At 35.8% G+C, this 25,198-nt stretch overlaps 1 protein-coding gene and 1 non-coding gene across 3 annotated transcripts; both read right to left on the bottom strand.

The window, feature by feature from the left end:
* Window positions 1–10: 10 nt before the first annotated feature.
* On the bottom strand, window positions 11–23,864 carry LOC130221347 (histone-arginine methyltransferase CARM1). 2 transcript variants are annotated; one of them, XM_056453772.1, is made up of 16 exons: window positions 23,677–23,864; window positions 19,444–19,569; window positions 19,187–19,293; window positions 18,929–19,033; window positions 18,441–18,551; window positions 14,697–14,874; window positions 14,519–14,609; window positions 14,207–14,288; window positions 11,869–11,954; window positions 11,644–11,733; window positions 9,939–10,076; window positions 9,190–9,279; window positions 6,465–6,577; window positions 4,862–4,942; window positions 3,152–3,220; window positions 11–453 (listed from the first exon to the last, which is right to left on the bottom strand). In XM_056453772.1, the coding sequence occupies exons 1-16, from the start codon at window positions 23,816–23,818 to the stop codon at window positions 314–316; spliced, it is 1,749 nt and encodes a 582-aa protein (XP_056309747.1). In that variant the 5' UTR covers window positions 23,819–23,864; the 3' UTR covers window positions 11–313. The 2 variants fall into 2 exon arrangements, with proteins under 2 accessions (XP_056309747.1, XP_056309746.1); XM_056453771.1 differs by having other exon boundaries at window positions 4,844–4,942; window positions 23,677–23,863.
* LOC130221834 (small nucleolar RNA SNORA74) lies at window positions 12,048–12,245 on the bottom strand. The gene has a single exon (XR_008836321.1). It is a non-coding gene; the product is annotated as a small nucleolar RNA SNORA74 (small nucleolar RNA).
* Window positions 23,865–25,198: the final 1,334 nt, after the last annotated feature.

Below are 25,198 nucleotides of genomic sequence, written 5' to 3'. Positions count from 1 at the left end.
GATTGAGGAGGGGGACTTAGGAGTAACAGTGACACCTCAGGCACATTGAACTGGCCAAATGCCTGCGCACGCTAACATCATAGGGCCGCGGGACGGATATGTCAGAATAAAACGCCAGTGAAAGAAATTTTAGAATATATACATATAAGTATACATGTATATCTATATATTATGTATGTAGAGACAGAGAGAGTATAAAGTGATGGTCAGAGACTGGTGCACTGGTTTTGGTTTTCTGAATTTGGCTGTTGGTTTGCAGGGGGGTAAAGGGGACGTTTGGAGAATCGGACATGCAGAGGCCGTCCCCTCAGCCTTAGCTCCCGTAGTGCATGGTGTTGCTGGGGATGGCCATGGGAGATGCCATGGAGATCGCAGGACCGCCCATGGTGAACTGGTTGGTGACGGGGTAATGAAGACTGGCGCTGCTTGGACCCTGCTGTGCAGTTGTGGCCCCTGAGAAGAAAAATGCAACATTATAACCTTTGTATTTCAGAACATTTAATGTATAAGGCCTTGAAGTGCTCACATTGTGCAATCTTAAAACTTTGTAATTTATAGTGATAGGAAGTTCAGATCATTTTACTGATCTTTGAGTCTCATTCACTGAGATGAAAGAATCTTTGAGTAATTTTGTTCAATTTGCCTAAAATATTATTAAAATGTTGCCACAACTAGCCCAAACGGTATCACACTACAAACAAGCCAGGACTAGAATGCTTTAAGAGAAAATAATCATGTATTACTTATCTGGTCTTTTGTCTGTGATAATGTCAGCTCACCTGTTCTGACAGGTCTTCAAATTTGAGTCATTCGTTCACGTCACACACAGACAATCCCATATAAACTTAACCAATGCAGACAATCTGAGCTGAAAGGAGCCATGATTAGCTCAGCTTTTGAGTCTTCTGGTTTTTGAGTCGTTTGTTCATCACGTGACAGCATGTAAAGAGAGATGACTCAAACTGAGGACTCAAGAAATGAACGGATCAAATCTTTTTCCAGCTCTAAATGCATGATTGGTTTTCACATGATGAACAAATGACTCAAACCCGATAGAAGACTCGAAAAATGAACTAATCTTCTACTTCACCTGCACAAATGTGCGCATGCGCAAATGAACAAATCACTCCCTGAGATGACTTAAGTTAGAGTTATACAAAAGATTTGTTCAAAATGAACGAATCATTCAAGAACAACCCATCACTAGTAATTCAGTTTCAGAGGTCTCCCACAATAGTTTTCTGAAACTCTTTTAAGAAATCATTTTCCAGTACATTTACACGTCACTCCTGACCACTACCATTTGCAACACATGTAGCAGCAATACAAGTAATATCCAATAAAGTAGGGCTGCGCGATATTGAAAAAATTTAACATTGCAAAACTTTTTTATTCTGTGATATGTATTGCGATATAAATACAATTTCACTAGATGAGTTGAATAACTGTTTGAAAATAATTTATAATTTTAGATTGATTGGGATGATTCTGTAGGGGAGTGCAAATGCACAAATTATAATAAACAATCTACAAGCATGGAGAAATTCAATAAAAAAAAGACACAAATTTAACATCTGTATTTATAAATAAAATGATTTATTGTTGTCTGAGCAGTCGAACTGTATTCAGGTATGCAGTAATTGAATAATCAAATGTAAATAATACTGCATAGTCTTCTTTTTATAAATGAGTCAATAAAACTAATCGTTGTTAATTTGTCAAAAGGTACAAACAGTACAATTTAAGCCTGAATGCTTTAAAAACTCAAGTCACAGGCCTCATGTGGAGGAAATTCATTTTATTCATCTTATATCATTTTATATACTCATTTGTTCTAGTTATAAAGGTCTGTTCTTTTATTCTTCCATAAATGTACTGAGAAAAGAAAAATTGGCATTACACTCACAAAACACTAGCGAAATAAATAATAATTCAGACTAGGTTTGGGCCGATAGACGATGTTATCATCCATCGCGGACAGCCGATATCTATCACAATGCTGAGCCGGCATCGCGATCCTCCGCCCCGTCCCCGTCGCAGCAGCAGCAACCCGCATTCAAAAATATACTTAGGCCCCGTTTACACTAATACGCCTTGGCTTTAAAATGGCATTTTAGAACGAAAACGATCCTCATCCACACTGGCGTTTCACCTAACCCTCCTTCCACACTAATCTATACCGCTGAAAACGCACATCACGTGACCACACACACACACATTCTGTCATGTGCTGCAGCGTCTGAGTTCCAGCAGTCAGCCCAGAGAGCAGTGTACGTCGCACAGTTTATCAAGGATGTGCCGCTGGATCGCGTCTCAGTATTGTTTAATGTGATATTTAATTAATCTTTTCTCTATCTAACGACTCTTCTGTCTTTTGAATCTCAGGTAACATGTCACAGCGTCAGTACACTGCATCAATCTTTCGTTTTCGCTTGTATTTAGTAATTTCAGTGAAAATCTCAGATACTGTTGGTTGGTTCCTGTTGGTTGTGCACCTTTTTTTACCAACCAAGTTTGTCGACGCCATTATAATGACACAGATCACTCTGCCTATTCATGCCAGAGTCCCGACGAATAAAGTGATTGAGACGTGGCAATTTGTGTGTAACTTATCTTTATTCATTTCTGATTTGGTTATGGGTAAAATGAAGATCATGCAGGTCAGGTAGTTGAACAGTAGGCTACAAATAATTAATTCCTTATGAACTAATTATTCACCGCCACCAATGATGACGGCGATGCCATCGTCCATTGTGATGTTTCACATTAGACATCATACGATGCCAAATTGGTCAACATCGCCCAACCCTAATTAAGACTCAGCATTGCATATACTCGCGATGTGACTATTGGGAATGATCAGATTGTGATATCGATACTAAAACGATATATTGTGCATATAAAGCATTTAAAAGAACTTTAAAGTTGATGTGCGGCAAAACATGTTAAATGCTCTATGCATTCATTCATAAAATGAAACAATTGCCATTACTGCCATTTCTTGTTTTGCTTGTAAGAAAGCTTACTTGTATGACATAGTTGATCAAGGTCTCTCTTTATGTTTAATATGACATGAGGTGAGTAAATCAAATGTTGTACACAGTACACAGTAAATGTTGTACGATGTACATTTTCAGAAATAGACACTCACCCTGGACGATTCCGGTGCTCATTATAGAGCCCATTCTGGAGTGAGTGTGGTTTACGATCCCCGTGTTCACTGGAGAGGAACACAAACAAACCCCTCTTCAATTTACACATCGACATAATGTGATCTACATCAACACATTAATACTTGAGGAGACTGAAAGAGAATCTTAAACTAAAGCTTTTAGAATAGATATTAAAGGGGTCATGATGTCACATTTATTTTTTTTTTCGACTAGGTCCAATTATAAATGGCATGATTATCTGAACATCCAACAGTGGTCAATAAATATACAGTACATGGACTTTATCAAATGCCTTCCAAAAAACAAAATTCACAATGGGCCATAATTCAAGCAGTTTTATAGCTTAGCTTTACGGATTTTAAATGTTTTTTTCACTATGCAAATAACAGAAAGGTTTCATAATAACTGTAAAAGATCAAGATAAATAAAAAAGATCTAGATCAATATTTCTTGATTTCCCATTGAAAGCCTAATGTCAAATTCCCTGACTTTCACTGACTAAAAAGCTGAATTTTCATGACCTATTATGAAGAGAAAAAACAGGAAGCTGTTGTGTTGAGCGGTCCATTCAGAATTTCGTGACTCTGCAAATTAGCCATTTTTTAAAATATGTCACAAATTTTGTGAAACCAGGACACTGATCACTCATTTATATTTAATTGCAAATTCACGTATAGAAAAGTGCTCATCTAGTGTGTGATCTCAAACTGTTGTAGACACGGTACAGTAGGGCTGGGCTATATGCCAAAACTCCGAGCTTATTATTTTTATATATTAAATGATAACAATATACATTTCAAATGCAAGTTGTTAATGCTTCCAGATTTAAGAGTACCTCAAACAATGACTGAAGCCACAAAATTTGAGCGTCCATTAAGTGGAATAAACATTTTGACTAATAAATATTCGCTGGCCAAAAATTTGGTACATCTCTAATATCAACCAACACTTTTAGATTCCCATTGTTGCACATTTCTGCTGTGTGTTGGCTCTTAGATCAATATAGAGTAAAAAAAAAAAAAGTTCAGAGCTTATCATTATTATTGACAAATTTTATCACGATTCAATATATCGTTTATCGGCCCAGCCCTATGGGACAGTGCAGTATGGTACAGCATGGCACTGCACTTCTGCACGTTTCATATCATGTTGTATTATTGCAATGCACATTTCAGCCACAGCAAACACACAATTTCCATACATTTATGCTACAATAATAAAAAATTTCCCCCACAAAATTCAGAAAGGACTGGTTGAGCACTGCGCAGTTAAAACAGCCACCAGGCACAAGCCTGATGAATACATTTGATTGCTGATAGCCAAGTAAAAAAAAATTAAATGGCAGTGAAAAATAGCCTAACCATAACAACAGGCAAAACCATGTGAAATAACTCAAACATGGTACAGAAATGGGAAGTAAAATGACTGATATTCCATGACTTGGACACAAAATATGTAAAACTTCCTGACTTTCAATGTCTAGAAATAGACCTATTAAAATTCCATGATATTCCAGAAACGTCATGCCTCATGGAACCCTGACTTGAATGGGATCCTTAAAGATGTGGCCCCTTTAATATTGCATGTAATTTCTTTAAAAATTCAGTTGGGATCTTAGAGGGATAAAAAGTATCATGTGTATTTGTGAGCGTGTGTGTAAATATCCATACGTGCATGCGTGTCTGTACCAAGGGGGATGAGATTGTTGTGGGACACTGTTGTCCCACTGCCACCAATGACAGTGCTGAGGTCATAGGCTGTAGGCATCCCTGAAACACAGAGAGAGAAACATCTGAGTCACATCACTACAGTTAGGGTCATTTTCCCTTTACTTTCAGATAAATATTCATGACCTAATGTTTCATGCAAAGTCTCTGTATACAAGGTAAATAGTCAGTAAAATGCATGTGCAATTTTATCACAGCATTTCATAAATACCTGACAATAAATGTACTTTATATTTATTTTTATATCCATTTAAATTTATAATAGATCATTTTATCTAACAGTCATGTGTGTAAGCATTATGTGAGAGGATGTGATTGGCCAAGGACTAGCCATACTAGTATTGTAATTGCAATTTTTACATACAATATTCAAATAATGATAGAAAATTAGTGATAACAAATGATAAAACTAATAACCTAAAAAGACAAATAAAGCATGACAAATGCCTCATAACATTAATAATTAAAAGCTTAAATCAGTTTTAATCATAAAGTAAACATTGGAAGGAGGCTAAACACTATAAACACCTATTTTCAGAAAATACATGTTTCCCACTTGGCAAAGCAAAACACAAGGTATAACGATAACTCAATTCTGACTCCAGCTATTTTAGTTTAACAATGTTTTCAAATAAAAGATTAACTGCTCATGCTGACATTAATATGATTAACAAACGGCATGACTTCACTACTTAAACAATAATTTTAAAAACGTAAGGTACCAACCCAAAATACCACTCTATGGTAAAAGCTGAAGAATACTGAGGGCTCCACTAGATGGGGCCACTTGCTAGTGCTGCGCTTTAACCCACATGCAAGAATAATATTTGAAAAGTGAAGATTATGCATTATTTTGTAAAACCCTTTATTTAAACTGACCTATAAAGTATGTGTTTATAGCAAAAACCCTGACAAATATCTTCTCTTGCAAAATTAAACTTACGTTAAAGTCAAACCCAAAAGCCAGCAATTTCAAGCATATCAGACATTTATGATAATACACTCTCTGCTCTGATAAATTTGCAGAAGGCAGTTTCTATAAATAAGGAGACAGTCCTCAAGTACATAAATATGAGCGCTTGCATTAACCACATACAAACTACTGTATAGCTGATATCTTGCTGTTTGTGAGAACCATATTTTTAAATTGCTTGCCACTACACAAGACTTATAAGAATAGTACAAATTCAACAGTATCTTGCCTCTGCAGTTCGCGATAGTTTCTGAGCACAGCACTCAACATGTTCCCTGACTTAAGTTGAATGAATTTTCTTTTTACCTCACGAAGACAAAGTCCACGTTAAGAGACGGACCGCACAATTATATATAAAATGCAACTATTATTATCAATTAAAATATACTCAATATACAGATATTTGTTAAACAAATTTCCATGACTTTTCCAAAACATTGTGGGTTTGTCTTTTCCAAAATTTTTAGAGGCCTGAAAAATGCCATGTCAAAATTCCATGACTTTTCTGTTTTCCATGAGGACGTGGGCTTCTTGAAATATTAATTTAGGGAATACATTAATAATTTTGTAAGAAGCGTCCAGGTGCTGTACCTGACACAGCCATGCCTTGGCTCATGCTGTATGTTCCCCCAGTGTTCCACATGTTCTCTGAGGGAGAGCTATAATGTGAACCTGGAGGAGGGGCAGGTGTTGTGCCCGTGTACCTGTGAAACACAACACAGAATAAGGGAATTATGGTCAACTAATTTAGAGCCATGGAAAAACAAATGTTTTTTTATGTTAATGAAATATGAATATTTCATTTTTTCCCCAAAATGTACAAGACAACATTCCTTGTTTTCATTTGGGTTAAGCTGAAACTAAATTTAAACTAAAAAAACATAAATAATAAAAACTATACAGACATTTAACAAAAAAAAAGGACAGAAAACAACTTTAATGAAGGCTACGTAGAAAACAGAAACTAGAAAAATAAAATCCATTTCAAAATATTAATTAAAACGGATGCAGGGTCTTCTACACTGTTCTGAGCTCTGCTTCAAACCCCGGGTAAAGGAATAGAAAAAACCCACAAATTTTGCACAATAACACCACACTAAGGAGCCAAGCAAGTGTAGTGTGATATTACGTGATGTTAGAATATTACAGCCAATCATGTGCCTCATTTTTACACACTTTGGACAGTCATGGAAATAGTGCTTTGTACAAACAACTCTTTAAATTGGCGGATCATATGTAAATAGGCTGCATGCTGTGCTCATCAAATCAATAGGCAAGTTTCATATCATTTTCGTTTCGTTATTGACAAAATGAATGTATGAGAAATAACATGCGACACTCGCCATTTACAACCTTTGTCCATCCAATCGTTTCCTAATAAACCGGTGTGCATGATGACTTCACGACTGACGAAAGGTAATTGGGAGTAATTGCATATGTATAGCAGCGGTCTCCATCTATTATTTAGTTTATGTTGAAAATTATTCCCAAACCCCTACCTCTACCCCTCCTCAACAACAACAATTCAGTATTCAGACAGTTAGTGCTGCGTAGCCAGACCACAGATTGACGACTGAAGCTCTGAGAACTTTATCCACTTTAATAGTCAAGGAATGCCTACAATGTTATTTGACTGACAGGTTAACCAACCAATCACATTTCATGTCATGCAATGTTTATGGGTGTGGAAATGTCCATCAAGCAACTGCACATCATTCATTCACAATTGTCTTTAAACGTGTACAACAATGATGCATCAATACCCTTAATGATCTGTCAACAAAACGCAATGGAAATCTGTAAGGCTTTGTTCTGAGATTTGTTCATTATTTTAGTGACACATTTCTACATGAAGGTAATACAGATTGAGTGAAAGTTTTCTCTGTTCTATAAAAGCAAGGCTTTGTTAGATTTGAGAGTATCCACAAATAAAAAAAAACAGTTATTGTTTTGAACGATGTCTTTCTCTTATATTTATGACCAAAATGACTGCCATGACTGATTTCACTGCCTTTAGAAAAAGACAATATAAGCATACCTGCGGGTTTGTCGATGTCACGGGTTGAGATTTTTTGCAGTGAGTATTGCATTTAATAATCCAGTGTTTAAGTCCAATTGATAAATGCTCATCATCAAAGTTATCCTCACAGTAACAGATGGGTGTGCAGGCAGTAAATCACAGATTCAATGTCTCAGCAAGTTATACGTTTAATGAGCGCTGTCCTCAATATAAACATCACAGCTTTTTTTATCCACTCAGACTTGTTTTCATGCAGGCTAATTAAGCTTGCTGCACACTTGACTCCCAGAAAGTCTGTATAATTAAACCAATCAGAGGATGACTAAGGAACTGCTAAAGTGTTTCCAGAAAGGTGTGCCATATGCATCAGACATTTAGCAAAAGGTCTGTGGGTGGTGCTTGACGTGATCAGACAGTTTACTGATCTTATTGTGATTAAAATTTCACAAATATTTGAAAGAAAGATTTAATCCAATTTGGTTCAAAGAAACAAAACTTACGCTGCAAAACTCACTGTGGGGCTACTGAAATTCTGTGAAACATCTTGCAGCACAGGTTTACAGTGTTGCTGAATGGGACAAACATGCCTATTCTTCCCCAAACTGAAGGTTACAATGATTACATTAAATTGCAAAGGACATCTGTTGTTCTTCAGGCCCTTCTTGATGACAGGTGCAGAATAGAAGAGGTTTGCACTGGATGTGCACATGATGCACTGGTGTTTGCAGCTTGGCATCTGCACACGTGAGCCTACCATTCAATACGCTCCTGAAAATGTGTTATGTGACACCATGTGTGCGTGAAGGAGTTTCCAGAGTAGTTTTTGCAATGTTTAAAGTATTGATACAGAAATTATGAACCAAGTTAAATAATATATATATATATATATATATATATATATATATAGTGACATTTGCTTAAAATAATTGATAATTAGCACTTAAGCTTTATTGTAAGAAATGTTTATCCATTAAAACTTTCAGCAAAAGATCTCTTGCATGGCAATCTGGCTAATGTCACTAATACTAAAAATGTGCATATTAAAGATGTTATTTTAGTAATGTACAGTGTGAAACATCAGTATTCTTATAGTAATATCCAGGATTAATTGCTACCCTATCTAGTTTATGAAATATGTAAAACCAGAGGCAATACAACCTATGGTTTATCAATTTCTACCTGTATTATTATGTGTAAAGCCCTTTATAATATTGTCAAAGAAACTAAAAACAACACTGGTATGCAGCATGCATCCTGCATTGTTTAATTGGTTTCCAAAGGAATGCATTCACTCACCGGAAGAAAGGGTTCTTGAGATCAAGTAGATTACTGGATTTGGAGCCTGTCTGATCCACTTGAGCAACAATACTAATATCGTAGCTTTGTCTGAGAGAGGAAATGGAAACAAATGAGTTTGTTAACCACAAGAAACACAAAAGCAAGGAGGTTTAACCAGAGCATCTGAAGGGTTTTACAAATCAAATCTAATGTCCATGTCATTTTGTCTATAGCATTTTAAACACTTAACGGTCTATAAACAAAAATCAGCACACGGTCACTTCTGCTATCAAAATGCAATTTAATAAAGATACAAAAGTTTAGCAAAAGGTCTTCATCAGGCAAACACAAAGACCTTTAGGGTAAAACATTGCGTTTTAAAATAATTGTCTTTTTTTTCTTCAGCGCAGCACTGGCAGAGTGCCAATTATTTTAATGAAAGTTCAGCATTTCTTTTGATGGAACACCTGTCTCAGGTTTTCTGAATTTGTGCATATTATACTTTTCTTATTGGCATCCTAAACCATAACATGTCTTAAAATCAAGATTAAACATCTTTATAGTTGACATTTTTGCACTGGTTCAAAACAAGTGTATAGCACATGTCCAGAAAAGTAAAGCAAAACATTTTATTTCTGTCCCCAAATCACTGACTTATTAATATTACAATGATGACATTTAAGATACAGATCAAGACTGTTGATGGGCTAAAACTTAATGAAACTGAATTCAAGAGCATGTTAACTCTGTACATTGTGTGTCCTCACCTCTTGTTGGCGATTAAAAGTGCAGTGCCTGACATTGTGTCCCCTGCCTTGGCAAAGAGAGGTGACTGCAGCAGACAGCGCACCTGGTACCAGTGAGTGAGGGGCTCTGTGGGGGCCGTCGAGAGCCACACGGTCATCCTGAACACACAAAACAAGAGCAAACTTGTCACAGTATTCAGATTATGAAACAGTGCATCTGCTCCCTCACATCCAAATAAAGAAGTTGATTAAAAACGCAAAGTCTTCATGAATATTTATATTTCAACATAGCAATTCTTTATGAAGTTATCTTTAAAAATGGTTACAATTAACAACAAAAAAAGTTGCTAAAGTTGCAAAAGTTAAGTTACATAGAGTACAACAGAAGCATAACATTTGAAATGAACTGATATTTGTTTTGATTATGTATCTTCTAGTGTTTTAGTTCTAAAAATCTATCAAATAACAACAATCCAAAATAATGAGGAAATGTTTAAAACTGGTAGCCACCTTTCACTATTTCAATATGAAAATTTAAAATGTGACACCAATGTGACCGTGTTATTAAGCAATGAGATTACGTTAATATAACAAATTAATCAATGATTACACATTAAACTACTTAATGTATTATAATGTGCAATGCACTGCGAGCACAAAGCACATTGGGTTCACTTTGTTTTCATATTTCATTCCAAATCATAATCAATTTTGTTGTAATAAAATCGTCTTTTGGATGAGACATTAAACCGAGGTCCTGACTCTCTGTGGTCATTAAAAATCCCATGGCACTTCTTGTAAAGAGTAGGGGTGTAACCCCGGTGTCCTGGCCAAAGTCAAAACTTTATAAAAAAAAACCTAGATTTTTTTTTTTGCCATATTGCTCAGCCCTAGTACCAGCATACATTTAGTCCTTATTTGGGTTCAAAAACCAACACGCAACATATAGCCTGCCAACAGTTAGTGCAAACCTCTCATCTGTATCTTTAATCTTCACCAGCACATGTTACCTCTTGTTTGAAAGTAATTCCGTCATTTCCAGTTCATAATGGTCCAAAAGGTGTACATAATAATTAAACATAGAATGTTCATGTTTTAGGTTGCTGAAAGAATGATTTGCTCATTTCTTTATTTCCGTTTTTTTCTTTGTTTTTTTTTGCACTTCACTCTTGCGTTTGTCCATTTCTGAAATGTCAGAAACACTTCAATAATCCTGCGCACGTTATTATCATGAGAAGTTCATTGTTTCAAATATAGACGCACAGCAAGAGATCGCAAGCTCTCTGGAGAAAGTGAAACTACTCGTGCTTTTAGACGCCTTCGTAAAACAACAACAGAACACAGCAGATTTTGTTTTTTTTGGCTTTGTGGCAGTTCATCAAGATGACGACAAGGTTTGCTTGAGCTCGGGTCGACCATAGCTCGTTATTTTATGTATATAGTCTTACGATGTAATATCTCGGCGGTGTATTTAAAAATGGCCCTTCCTTTGTTTTCATTCTTCTGGCTTGTGCTTGCACTAGTGATGCATCTCTGTAAACCAATAGCATTCTGCCATGCATCTAGCTCCGCTAACCCTTTTGTTGTGGTAGGTACCCTTTGGAAAGGGTACCCAAAAGTGGTCTAGTCGATCCGCTTTTTGGTACCTTGTGACAGAGGAAACAGCCATAAATGCGCACCGTACCACTCAGTGGAAACAGGTCATAATAGCAGGTTTGTAACTTACACTGATCCTATGAATGCAACGTCAAACCAGAACGCCAGCCCATGTACAAGCCCTGAATGCATCATGTGGAATTTGAAGGGGATTTCTATCCTGGGAAAAACAAGAAAACAACCCATTTTTTTTTTTTAAAGTGACGAGCTTATTGAAAAAAAGTGACCATGTATCTGTTATACTGTATATTTTAGAAAGGCTGCAAGGGATATCAGATTTTGGGTGCAACCGTACTTGTAAAGATCCTCTTCTTTAGCTTCTAAAAAGTTGACTGTGTATTTGACAGATTTGGCCATCAGGATCCTGATATCAAAAGTGTCCTGAAAGAAATCAGAGGATAAATGAGAGCAGGCAGAATAACCTTCAGTCCTGAATCTGGATCAGGAAGTGGGTCAAATCAAACACAACGACGCTCTGTGAGGCCTCCTGTCAAGGGCTGAGCTACAGTGAAGCAGACTCAGTCCTAGCTCAGAGGGCTCTCCTGCCTCTGGCTGAACTCTGAAAGACGCTACGACAGCGCCATCTAGAGCCAGACCATGGCAGGTCACTGTCCCAGCAGTATAACACCGTCACAGGCACTGCAAATGCCTGAACAGCTGACTAATGCTGGGCATACAGCACATAAACAGACTGTAAACTAGAAATAGGGGAATACTGAAATAAAAACTGGGGAAAATGACCAAAAACTATCATGGCAAACAGCACACAAACAGACTGCAAACTACATCTGGGGAATTTGGGAGAAAAAAGTGAAATATGACCAAAAAAAAGTATCACTGCAAACAGCACACAAACAGACTGCAAGCTACAACCGGAATTTGGGGAAAAAAACTTGGAAATAAAACCAAAAAAACTATCACGGCAAACAGACTGCAAACTACAACTAGGGAATATGACCAAAAAACTATTACAACAACAATTGAATATGGTCACAACAATCATCACAATATCAGCAGAAACTAGGCAGTTAATTATTCTTTAAAATACTCCATTGTCTAAACATGACAAACATCAACCAGATTTCACAAATCTGAGGTACAATTTGTACAATGATAATTGTTTATAAAACTTGTACTGTGTGAAATAAATATTTTCTTGGCACCCATTTTGCTTAAATATCTTATTTATATAGATTATTACAACAACCTGCAATAATTGTACTAGCATGTCCTGATTGTAATTCAAGTAAAAATAAACTTTTCATCCATAATATCAGGCTTTTATTAATCAAAAGAATTGGTCAAACCACACACATAGCATCTCACTATATGCTTAAATGTAAATATGCTTTATGTCAGTGTTTCTCAACCACGTTCCTGGAGGAGCACCAGCTCTGCACATTTCCAAAGTCTCCTTAACCAAACACACCTGATTCAGATCATCAGCTTATTAGCAGAGACTGAAAGAACTGTAACGGGTATGACAGAGGAGACATTTAAAACATGCAGTGCTGGTGGTCCTCCAGAAAAATGGTTGAGAAACACTGCTTTATGTGATAATAATAGGAAAAACTACAATGTAAATGCATTAATAAACAGAAAACAGTGTAATAGTAACAATATAACAATTCATATCTTCCAATCCTGCCACAATGCCATACAGCAGTAAAAACTACCTAGTTAAATCCATGGTAAATCAATTGTTAATGGCATAGTGTTTCCCCTGTTCATCAGTGCCATCTCATGTGCCTTTAAACTAAATAATAGAAACATTTGCTAAATTCAAGTGTTTCTTTTTGATGGTTGCTTGATCAATAAGAAATCTATCTACATGTAAAACAAACCTAAACACGCAGACAAGTAATTCTGCTTTAACGCATATTAAATTAGACCAAACACATTGAACATGCAATCGTTTAATCACAGAAAATTGTGTTAATTATCATAATCGTTTCATCAACAAAGCCCAACTGTAAACTATTTTTAAAAGTCTGCTTAATGAAATTCACACAAAAAGCACAGTCGACAAATTAATTGGCTTCTCAAGTGGAAAAAGCAACTCTTACACCAATGACCCTAGTTGAAAAATCAACATTACACGTGGACTTTCTGTACATACAAAGATATGCTTCATATACCATCCTAGATGGGCGAAAATTCATTGCATTCCCACAGACCATACAAAAACAGTGAGTTCGGAAACCCTGACCACAAAGTAAAGCCTTTCATCACGCACATAAAGGCGAGCTCACATACTTCGCTTCAGTCTCCTATATACAACCACCACTGAATCCATTTTGCTAATCCATGAAGCAAACTGGCTTTCTCCACTTCCTAGAAACATCCTCCCTTCTCATCTGAGCTTAAGTATGAAACTCAATCCTGTCCGTATTTACCCCCTCCGAGCGCTCGCCGCTCATCTATAACCGATGTGGAGGCATATCTCCAGTTACCTTCATACTTCACACACTATTTATCAGGGTAATCTTTCCCCTGAAGGCACAAACACAAGCTTGTGTGTTTTATGGCCTCCTGCCTTACCAACTTTCCAAACCGTAGCTAAGTCTAAAAAGCCAGCATGTCCTTTAACTAGCACACACCCAATCTGCTAGTCATTCCCTCCCATTTCTCACCACAATAGGCTGTCTGAAGTATTCATCTACTGCAGCTCCTCTCAGCGCAGACAAATCCACCCCGTGAAAAGACGGCTGGTACCTGAAAAACAAGAAAATTCAGTTTTTCCAGAGGAAACATCAAGTAAATCATCCCGAGTTGTCATCTTCAACCGTCTTAAATCACTGTTTATTAACACTTTCAGTCTACCATTTGAAATCTGCTACCGGTATGATGACTGCTTATTTGCACACACTTCTTGTCGTACATGCTGTTCTTTACTCTCTCTCTCTCCCCACCCAGTGTCCATGTCCTCATTTAAGAGAGCTCACCAGAAATTGGCCTTTGTAAACTGCTCCATGTAAAGCTGCTCATCTGTGAACGGGGCGAGGTGAACGTCTCCAATGGTGGGAAACATTTTGCCTGTGAAGAGAGCAGAGGTGTAATATGTACAGATGTTGATAAAGTTTGCATACATCGATGTTTTTAAAGAAGGCTTTTCCCACTCACCATTGGGCTTGAGGAATTTCTTGGCGTGTAGGTAACTCTCCAGCATCCTTTCATTGAACAGCATGTAGCCCATGGGTTCGGAGATGATAATGTCCACCTGCTCGGGTAAAGACACTTCCTCCACTTTCCCAGGAATCACTACAACACGCTCTGACAGCCTGTTACTGTTTACAAGAACCTGTGGACACACAATTATCATTAATACCACGATATTGGCATAACCATCACTATTTGGTATCCTAAACTATTTTCCATGCATTCAAATAATTTATATATAAAAAAACACTTTTGAAATGATGCTGTATTAAATCTATTGTCTTGATTTGACCTAGGGTTGTGCAATTATCTAATATCTAACTGTGATTTTTTTTTTTAACAGATATTGCGATTTTGATTTGATTTGCGATTTAATTTTGTAGTCAAGCTACAGCTTAATAATCTGTTTCATAGCTTCTTACTGCTAAAGTAGTGGTGTTAGTTAAAAAAAGGAACTGAAAATTTATAAACTTATATTAGCAAACAACTCTGAAATTTTACTTAGCTTGCTACTAGATGGAGTGTCACTGGCAATACTTTTAGTTGACTTTTTAGCCAGATGCACCTCAAATAGCCGCCTGTGGTGCTTTTTTAGGTGCTGGTTGTTGTATTTCCTCATGCTGTGGCAACAATTCTGCGACAGCTCTTACAAATTACCTGGTTTTGTTAGGTGTCTGGGACTTTGAAACCAAGATATTCCCATATTACCATCATGCGGTTTTTCTTGGTATTAATTTGTTTATTAATGCTTCAGAAGTGGCAGTTGTCATCATCCCACTTGTTCGCGGTTTCCCGTTTGTTTATTTTTTTTATTGTGGGCATTCCGCATAGTTCAGTTGTGCAATGCTGATTGGGCAGAACAAAAGTGTGCTCACTCAATTGGCCAGTAAGGCAGTCACACACAGACGGCAGTCACGCATTTGCTCTGGGTGGGGGAAGTTAAATAATATAATTTCATATCCCAGCCTCTTGTGATTCGCTAATCACAATGTTTCAAATAACAATTGCTATTCGATTTCAATTAATCACACAGCCCTAATTTGTACATATGAGATCCTAACTCAAGCCTCTGCAAGAAAATGCAAGACTAAGAACTCAAAAGTGACTCCTTAAGTGTAAAATATGAACGTTTTCAGGAGGGCCTAAAACTAAATAATAAACTTTTAGTTTTGGTATCTGGCTGAATCAGGTACCCCATTGACCAATCAGGTTTAATTTGCTCCTTCCTTCCTTCCATTAGATAATGTACAGGTGCATAGATGTGTTAAAAGTGTTGAAGCAGATTATTTCAAAGGATAGTAATGTCCCAGGATGGCGATAACAAATCTTAATAGAACAGTACATCAGCCCTGTTTTCATGCTTTAGCACAGTTTTTCCAAAATGTGAGGTGCATGAGCAGCATCGGATGATATGATGAACTCATTTAAAAGAGATATTTTCTATAAAAGTTAATCTGTAAAATTATCCCTGCAGCAAAGAACTGATTATAAAAGTGTAAGCAGTTCACATAGTACAATAAAACCTCCAAGTATCACCAATTTCTTAAACTCCTAAACTGTAAAACCTTCAGTAAACAAGTGGCAAATTGGACTTTTGGTTAATAACGGGTTCATACAGGCACATACAGGCCTAACGAAAATAAAGGACTTTTAAGCACTTTTTCCAGCACCTATTTTTATTTTCAAGACTGATACGCAACATATTAAACACCTGAAATGTATTCTCAGCAACCCATAAAAGCATTGCATAGGAATTCATACAAATAAAAACCATTAATAATAATAGTATAATAATTAATCATATATTGAGAATTAATAATATAATAAACCTGCACTAAATGTGCTTGTGAAATGTGATTTTTTTTTGTACTCAAGAAAAACACCACTACACTGCCAAACACAAATTTTAGTAAATAATACTAATATTAGGTAAAAGTACAAAGTAACTACAAAAAACTACTCTGAGTACTAGTAAAAAAAAAATCTGATTTTCATTGCGGCCCTTTTTAAGTTTAAACTTATTTGAATGGTTTAATTGCTTAAATCACACAGATACAAATAGGAATAACAAAGGAATATGGTCTTTTTCAATAGCACTGGCAAAACTACCACATACTCTGTAAGACCATGGAGACACTTTTTGTCCATTTTTTAAACAATATTTTTAAGCTTTGAAAGGTTTAATTAAAGTATATGATGAAAAGATTTTATTTACATTAACTTTTATTTACATATTTTACACTATTTTCCTTATTTGCTCATTCTTGTCTTTACAATATGACTAATGTGTTTCTTAAATAGCTGTACATCACTTGGACATTTAATTTTACACTCAATCTTAAACTGAAATAGTTTTACAAATAAAGACAAGCACACTGTCAGTAATAAAATAATAAAACAAATGACTTCGTTTCACTTGAGGTATTTGAAATATGACAACATTACATTTCTCAAAGCAGTGTTTTAAGTGCCTTATGTTTATTTTGATAAATGTAATAACAGATTACTTTGACCTGTAATGCCTGTACAATTTAGTGATTCTTTAAGACAGATCAGATCACATCTATTATGTAGAAATCACACAAGTACCTCATCCAGAAACATTTGTAGCATTACTCTTTTGTTGTAAAAAAATTAAAAATTCCACCTTTGCTAAAAGTTTCACTTCACGATACAGCCAAAGAAGTCGGTTAGCATTCTCATTGGTCATGCATCCATCTAATTCTAAATACTTGATACTTTGACAAAATTTAGTCAAGAAGCAAAGATAAATAATGTTTACTTTACTAGCGAAGAGATCGCGATTGCATAGTCTGAGCATACACACGAGATGATGATAAGGCTTGCAGTTCATTTGAAAAAGCTTATTTAACAGCTTGCATGTCTGTTTTTGTGATTAACGTACATGACTGCTCTCTCATGTTAAAATAAAGCACTCGCGAAATTTGCAGAATTGAGTAATTGCGCAATACCTGCATTCTCACGCCGACATTCATACTGTAGAAGAGTGACAGGTCAGAGGCGAGTAAACTCGCCGTCGAAGAGAAGAGTGCGAAACGTGTGTGTAGATCGTCGAAATGGCAGGAAGTATGTCCGCGGTTTAATTACTCTTGCTAATAACATAGACATCTATACAGTGAAAACATCCGAAAAGCATTAGTCCAATAAAACAATTGGTTTTTCAATTGTTATTTTCTGCCACTGCAACACAGGAAGGCCTTTGTCCCGCCCTTACGTTTCACGTACAACTCGACAAGGTCGACTGTGATTGGCCACTTTTCATGTCAGTCAAATCACCGCTTCGTAATCCCAGTAGTTTGTGCGGGTATTTTTGTATTAAATTGTTACAAAAGTTCGCAAACATTTAGATTTTTCTGGCGTGAAAACTGCATAGAAGTTCTACTTTTAATTTAAAGTACTTTTCAACAAAACAAGCCCATTTTCCAGGTATTCCAGGCCTTGAAATTCTAAAAGCCAAATTCAAGCACTTTAAGCACCCGGTGCGAACCCTGTCTATTACAATGATTTGTGGATGATCATGTGAAACTGAGAACTGAAGTGATGACGCTGAATATCAGTTTTGCCATTACAACAATAAACTTAACTTTAATATATACAAAAATATGCATTTAAATGCTGCCTTGTTGAAAATAAGAGACTACATTTTTGAACAGAGGCATATGCCAGTGATTGAAGAATGTGTCAAACCTCTGCATGTTGAGCCATGGTGCTGGCCTCCACAGCATAAACTTTGCGGGCACCAGCTTGAGCTGCAAAAAATGAAAGAATCCCAGAGCCACAACCTACATCCAGCACCACCTGAGAGAAAAAAAATAAAACAAAAGGAGGTATATGAAACACAAGACAAGGCAAAACCAAGTCCCAACCACAGATTTAATCTAATAAGAAATCATTCAAAAAAAAAAAATCATTCACAAAAGAGTAACCTTTCAAAATAAATTGGACTCAGGTGTCCCTTTTTACTTTGTCACAATAAGTCAACTGTTCCAGCTTTAGGTATTTAAGTCTGGACAACATCAAAGCAAAACCTTAAAGTCATAAAAGCAAAAATGCCTGACTAATGACATTTGGGAACAAAAAAAGCTCAAATAAGCACTGAAAAACTAGTTCTGAAACTTCTCAACTTGTAAGCATTTTTAACAGAGAAAAAGAGAAGATAAAGAGAATAGCTTTACTTTATCCTTGAAGTCAGTATGATTCTGGAGGATGGCTCGTTGATATGTTCCAGTTCGTACATAATCCTGCATCATGTTTTGTTGCTGAGAGAGATACCCATAAAACTAAGAGAAAGAAAAAGGAGGGAAAAAGATGTTCACAACATGCTCGTTAGATTTTCTAAAATTAGTCTTCATTGTTCAGTTTGTAGGGCAAGAATAGAAGGGTTTCACTAAATGAATGTTTGCAGATGCAGGTCATTAAGAAGCCAGACACACCTGAAAATACTGTACAGCTGAAGACTCCTCTGTCCTGTCACTAAAGACTGAGCGGTCACCTTTTTGTCCACGACAAATTTTCAAGAGGTTATAGAACGACGAGAAATCTGGTGAACAACAGCAGTGAACACATTAGCATGTGCTTGATTTCTTTATTTAATTGAGTTTGTACACCAGGCGGCTGCCGATGCATTTGTCTGAAGGTCTGATAAATCACAATGAAGGATTATGGGCTTGTAAAAGAAGGTGCGTTTTACCTGCTGGAGATGCAAACTGCAAGAGGACACTGTTACAGCCTAGAGTAATGATGAAGGACTGCTTCCCGACACGACTGCACTCCGTCTCCCGCAATACTGTACACTTAAAGACACACGTCTCCTCATCTGTGGAGGAAAGCGAAACATTTCCATGAGAACTCATTTACACTATTATAAATCTAACAGGCAGTCTGCATTAAAACAACTCGGAGTTTGGATATTATTGACCATTTTAAGTGAAGAAACACTAAATAATTGATCTGAAAATTTCTTTTTCAAAAAAATATCCGTACAATCTGTGTCAATAGTGCAAAACAACACTGGACTGGCATTTACAACGATAACAAGATTAATTTTAACATTTGTGTTCCACAAGAAAAATAAAAGTCTTAATAAACTGGAATAAAATGGAGAATAAATGATCATTTTCATTTTAAGGGTGAATAATTGTTTAAAACTTGAGGAAAAAGTTTATTTTAGTGTTGTTTAATGATTAAATGTGACTAATTGCATGGAAAAATTACCTTACATGATTGTAAAGGGCTTTGGATGTATGGCCATGCATAATAAATGCACTATATAAAACCACATTACATTACAAAATAAACGTTTGTATTTACATAATGCATGTACTGTGGATGTATACATACAAAGCACACACATACACGTATATACTCTAAATATATGTACATTTATATTAATATTAAGCTTTACTGCAAGTTCTGTTTGCGGATTAAATGTTACCATTACAAGCTTTAACAAAATCAAACCAACCAGCCTTGTTCAAAGACATTAAGTTTGCGAGCTCTTGGCACTGCAACAGTAAAAGGTGATGCCAGGATGAGGGATTTTGTCATTTATTTCCCCAGCTGTTGTAGGATTATCTCAAGCTTTCCACAGACAGATTAGGCCGGTAGTCAATTATATAATTGAGTCGAAAACAAATACAGTCTCTACAGCAGCTCAAGAAAACCCCTCTTTAACAGAGGCTAGGTGACTCAAGCCAAGCTATGAAAATCTCAGCTTTACAACAGGAATGCTGCTAGTCAACTTGTCAGGCTTTGCTATTTTAGTGCTCAATGTTGTACATTTTGTTCGCCAAATATATGTTTGCTATTAGCCTCTAAACTTGGTCCAATAGTGTTTGGACTAGACATGGGATGATAACAGGCTTAAGGTTTACTGCGGTTTTAAAACCGTTAACATTTTCTGTTATACCATTCCTAAGGTATTTGTATGGGTTTTTTTATGAGTATTTTGAGTTTTTTTTAAAGCAGCAGACAGTAGAAAAGGACCCTCCATATCACAACATACTAGTCAGTCCATGAAAATAAATAAATAATAATTATTTTATATATATATATATATATATATATATATATATATATATATATATATATATATATATATATATATATATATATATATATATATATATATATATATATATGTATGGATGGATGGATGGATGTCAGCATGCTGTAGAGCTGAACAGTGCAGTGGCTTTACTTTACATCCAAATAGAAGATGGATATCCAAAGATGCCTTTTCAAGCTGAAAAGAAATCTATGTTTTTGAAACTAATGAAGAAGACTGCAAAAAATAATGACTTATTTAAATTATTTAGCCTGACATTTATAGTTTTAAAATATTTTAAATGCTAAAACAAAATATACCATGTTGAATGGGGAAAAGGTTGTTTTTTACCAAGACATTAATATATTTTAGAGCAGTAATTAATGTGATATTATACTGTCATATCGTAAAACCGTAATATTTTTTAACCGTAATATAAGGTTATCATGCCATCAGAATCTTATACCGGCCCATGCATAGTTTTGACAAAGTAATGTGTAAAAATACTGTCTGGCAAAGCTTTTTATGTATATAATTTAATACTTTGTTAATTTATAGAGTATACATCCTGAGTAAAAAGCTTTGAAAGATTACGTCTTTTTAAAATGTTTTTAAGTGTCTTTTTCTCACCAAGGCTGCACTGATTTGATCAAAAACACAATAAAACACTGGTGAAAATGTATTTCACATTAAAACTGTTGATACAGTTTACTGTACTTTATTCCTTTCGATGAAATGTCTTGTCTGATATTTTTTCACATGACTCTTATAAAATGATCTGGTGCTCAAGAAACATTTCTAATTATTATTAATGTTGAAAACATGTGCTGTTTTATGTTGTCGAAATCATGACATGACCATTTAAATAATGTTAAAATTTTATATTTTTATTGATTAAATAATATGTAAAATGCATTTTGGTTTATGATGACAATTTCTGAAAGATAATGAATCTTAAATCACAAATTACATTTTAAAATGTATTAACATAGAACAAGTTATTTTAAGTTGAATAAAAAGTTATGAATGTGTTGTATTTTTACTTGGTAAGTAGAACTTATCTAAATATTTTTTTAAATCACATAACTAGTAGTGCCAATTATAACTTGGTGTTTTAGCATTAGAGTAATAATGAACATTACAATTATTATTATATAATATAATCTCATTTTGGTGACACGGTGGTAGGTAGTTCTGTCATCTCACAGCAAGAAGCTGGTTCGAGCCTCAGCTGGGTCAGTTGGCATTTCTGTGTGGAGTTTGCATGTTCTCCCCGCATTCGCGTGGGTTTCCCCCACAAGTCCAAAGACATGTGGTACAGGTGAATTGGATAAGCTAAAAAAAAAAATATTATTGTCCATAGCGTATGTGTGTGAATGAGTATTTTAATAAAGGGACTAAGCCGAAAAGAAAATGAATGAATAATCTCATTTTCATTGTCTTTAATTGTGTATATAATTAAAAGTTTCACTAATTCTAATAAATGTATTTTTGTTAAATACCCAAATAACATTATATACAAATTTTATTACAATTTCAATACAATTTTACCATTTTATTATAGTGAGCAACCTTGTCAACTACACAACAAGGTCTGCCACGTGACGTCAACACTGCAGGACGCAGAAGGGGGAGACCCGCTACACGAAACATCAAACAGACCCTTACGTCATAATTATTCATCTCACACCAGTGTACATTTTATTCATATTCACAGAAAGTGTTCAGTCCACAATGAGAGACACAAATACTTTAGTTTAACGGTGTTATTTCTTTATAAAGACTGAATGTGAATAAAATGCGCAAAATGCTACTTATTAATATGATACTCAAAATAAACAATATTTTGTCTGAAAAATGCTGAAAGAGCTGCGGCATTTGGGTCTCGAAAACTTCTTTAAAAGAAAACTAAACGATGTGGGTCGCGCATCTGTTTCAGTAAGACATTCATCTCATCCACGGGGCATCGGCAGCATGAGGCTCCAAACAAAAGCCCTGAGCGCTGAATGAACAGGCGGGACGCTGGAGGAAAGGAGGCGGGGGACCAGCTATTGTTCCCCGCAGAACAAAGATGAATGCCCAAACGGTGCTGCCATAAGAAACCTCTCTGTGACTATAACATTATAAACTTAAGCAACATTCCCTGCACTCTGAGGGAGAACCAAATGTTTTGTGGTGGTTTGGTGAGTAGTGAAAGTAGAGAGGTGGCGCAGAACTGTGCGCAGTCAATCAAGTAAACTCTCAGCATATCCATTCATTCCACCAAACAACCAGCCGAAAACACTTTCGACAAACCGGCTACATGTTTACACAAACGAAGCCCCTGAAAACACAACAAGAGATGTGTCCACATCACTTTCTGAAGCTTAACAGTATGACTGAAGCTCCAGTCCGCAGCTAACTTTATAGGCGCCAATCCACTTTCTCGAAAAGTCCGGACGAAGAAGCCTGGAGGCACAGGACACGCGTCTGCAAGGATCCTCATGCACGGGACATGTGTTTATTTCAAATTACGGTAACACATTCGGTGCTGAATTGCCGCTGCTTGTACATATTAGCTGGGTAGCAGCAGCTAACTATAAGCAGCTTAACACAATACGAAGTGTTTACAGATGCTAACATGCTACTATCAACGTGGTTTGTGGCAAGCATGTTGAAGCCAAACCTCAATATTAGGCAGCTTGAAATCTTTTAAAGAGCACATACGGGTCCGAGAGCCGCTTATGAGGCGATACTTCGCACGCCTCCGTTCCCGGTGTCCAGGCGGCGCAACGCACGCACACACGCCGCACGCGCATCACTCTCCTTCGGCTAGGCTAGGATACACCACTCATCTGAGGCCGGATGCAAAGTGTCCACAAAGCCGCGTCTACTCACTGTTCGAGAGGATGATTTGAGCCGCGTCCTGGTTCATCTTGATCTCCAGTCGCAGAGGCTGCTGCTCTGAATGCCGCTGGATGTCTCCATTGGCGTCTCCGATGGAGAGGAGGCGCACGCCTGAGAACACGGACACCGCCATCTTCGATCTGGAGAGAGTCAGAGACAGCAGCGCGCAGCGGCTCAGATCTGCGCTGGAGTCAGTGGTCAAGACAGGCCTGACTTACTACTGCCTCCACATGGCCACTTCTCTCCTTTCTCCCAGATATGTTTGGAGTAGTGTTTATCATTAAGTGTGTAAATGTTCAAAGTCAAATTGTTTTACCAAATTCAATGTCAGTTTAAAAAGTTTTCCTTTTTCAACATTGCAATGAATAAATTCAGGGTTGAAAGGATTTTATTTTTCTTGAATATCGTGTGACCCTTGACCACAAAACCAGTCTTGTCGCATAAGTATTTTGTCAATGGCCAGAAAAGGCCTGCACTGTATGGTTAAATTATACATTTATTTTTTTTTTGCCAACAATTATTAGAATATTAAGTAAAGTGTCCCTCAATATCAACATCCCTGAAGATATTTTGTAACTTTTTCACTGTAAATATATCAAAATAAATGTTTGATTTGCAATGTGCGTTGCTAAGCTCTTTTTAACCTTCAGATTTAAAAAAAAAAAAAAATGTCAGAAATATTTTGCTATCCTAACAAACCACAATCAATGGAAAGCTTGTTTATTCAGTTTTCAGATGATGTACAAAACATAAATAAATAAATAAAAAAGACACCTAGTAATTAGATTTGTAGTCCAGGGTCACATATAATGCGATATAAATGAAGCTAATAATATGAACAATCCCTCTGCAAAATATTCAGACTACAGATAAAACAGGAAAGTTTGGGTAATATACTGGAATGAAGACATGGCTATTATTATTATGTTTTAAAATATATATTTTGAATGCTCTCCTATTTTAACATTCTCATCTTTCATTTTAATTTGAGTTTACGATATATATTTTTAAATAACGTCACATGCTTGGTTTATTTATTTGTTTTGTCAGGTTTGTAATTTTAGTTAAATAAACTAATATATATATATATATATATATATATATATATATATATATATATATATATATATATATATATATATATATATATATATATATAAAATTATTATTATTTATTTATTTATTTTTTGCTGCTGAAGGGGCTCTTTATACTTTTCATATTTATATTTTAGGTAACACTTATAAGTTTTTTTAAAATACTGGTTATTAGTTAACACAAACAAAAAAATATTAATGCTTCAGCACTTCAATCAAATGTTAATTTTATTGTTTAATGCCATTTTTTAAACCAAAAGTTATTAACATTGAAGTTAATACGTTGGAGGATATCAAACAACAATAAATGATTATATATTAGCTAAGCATGATTATAAAAAACATGGCCTTGTGTTACTTTGTTTAATAATGTATGGCTATATTTTATTTTATATCTGCTATATTTAAACAGTTTATT

The sequence above is a fragment of the Danio aesculapii genome, chromosome 3, assembly GCF_903798145.1.
Source record: "Danio aesculapii chromosome 3, fDanAes4.1, whole genome shotgun sequence".
Taxonomy (NCBI): domain Eukaryota; kingdom Metazoa; phylum Chordata; class Actinopteri; order Cypriniformes; family Danionidae; genus Danio; species Danio aesculapii.
The sequence above is the reverse complement of the archived record's forward strand: the minus strand, read 5'-3'. Positions and strand labels throughout refer to the sequence as shown.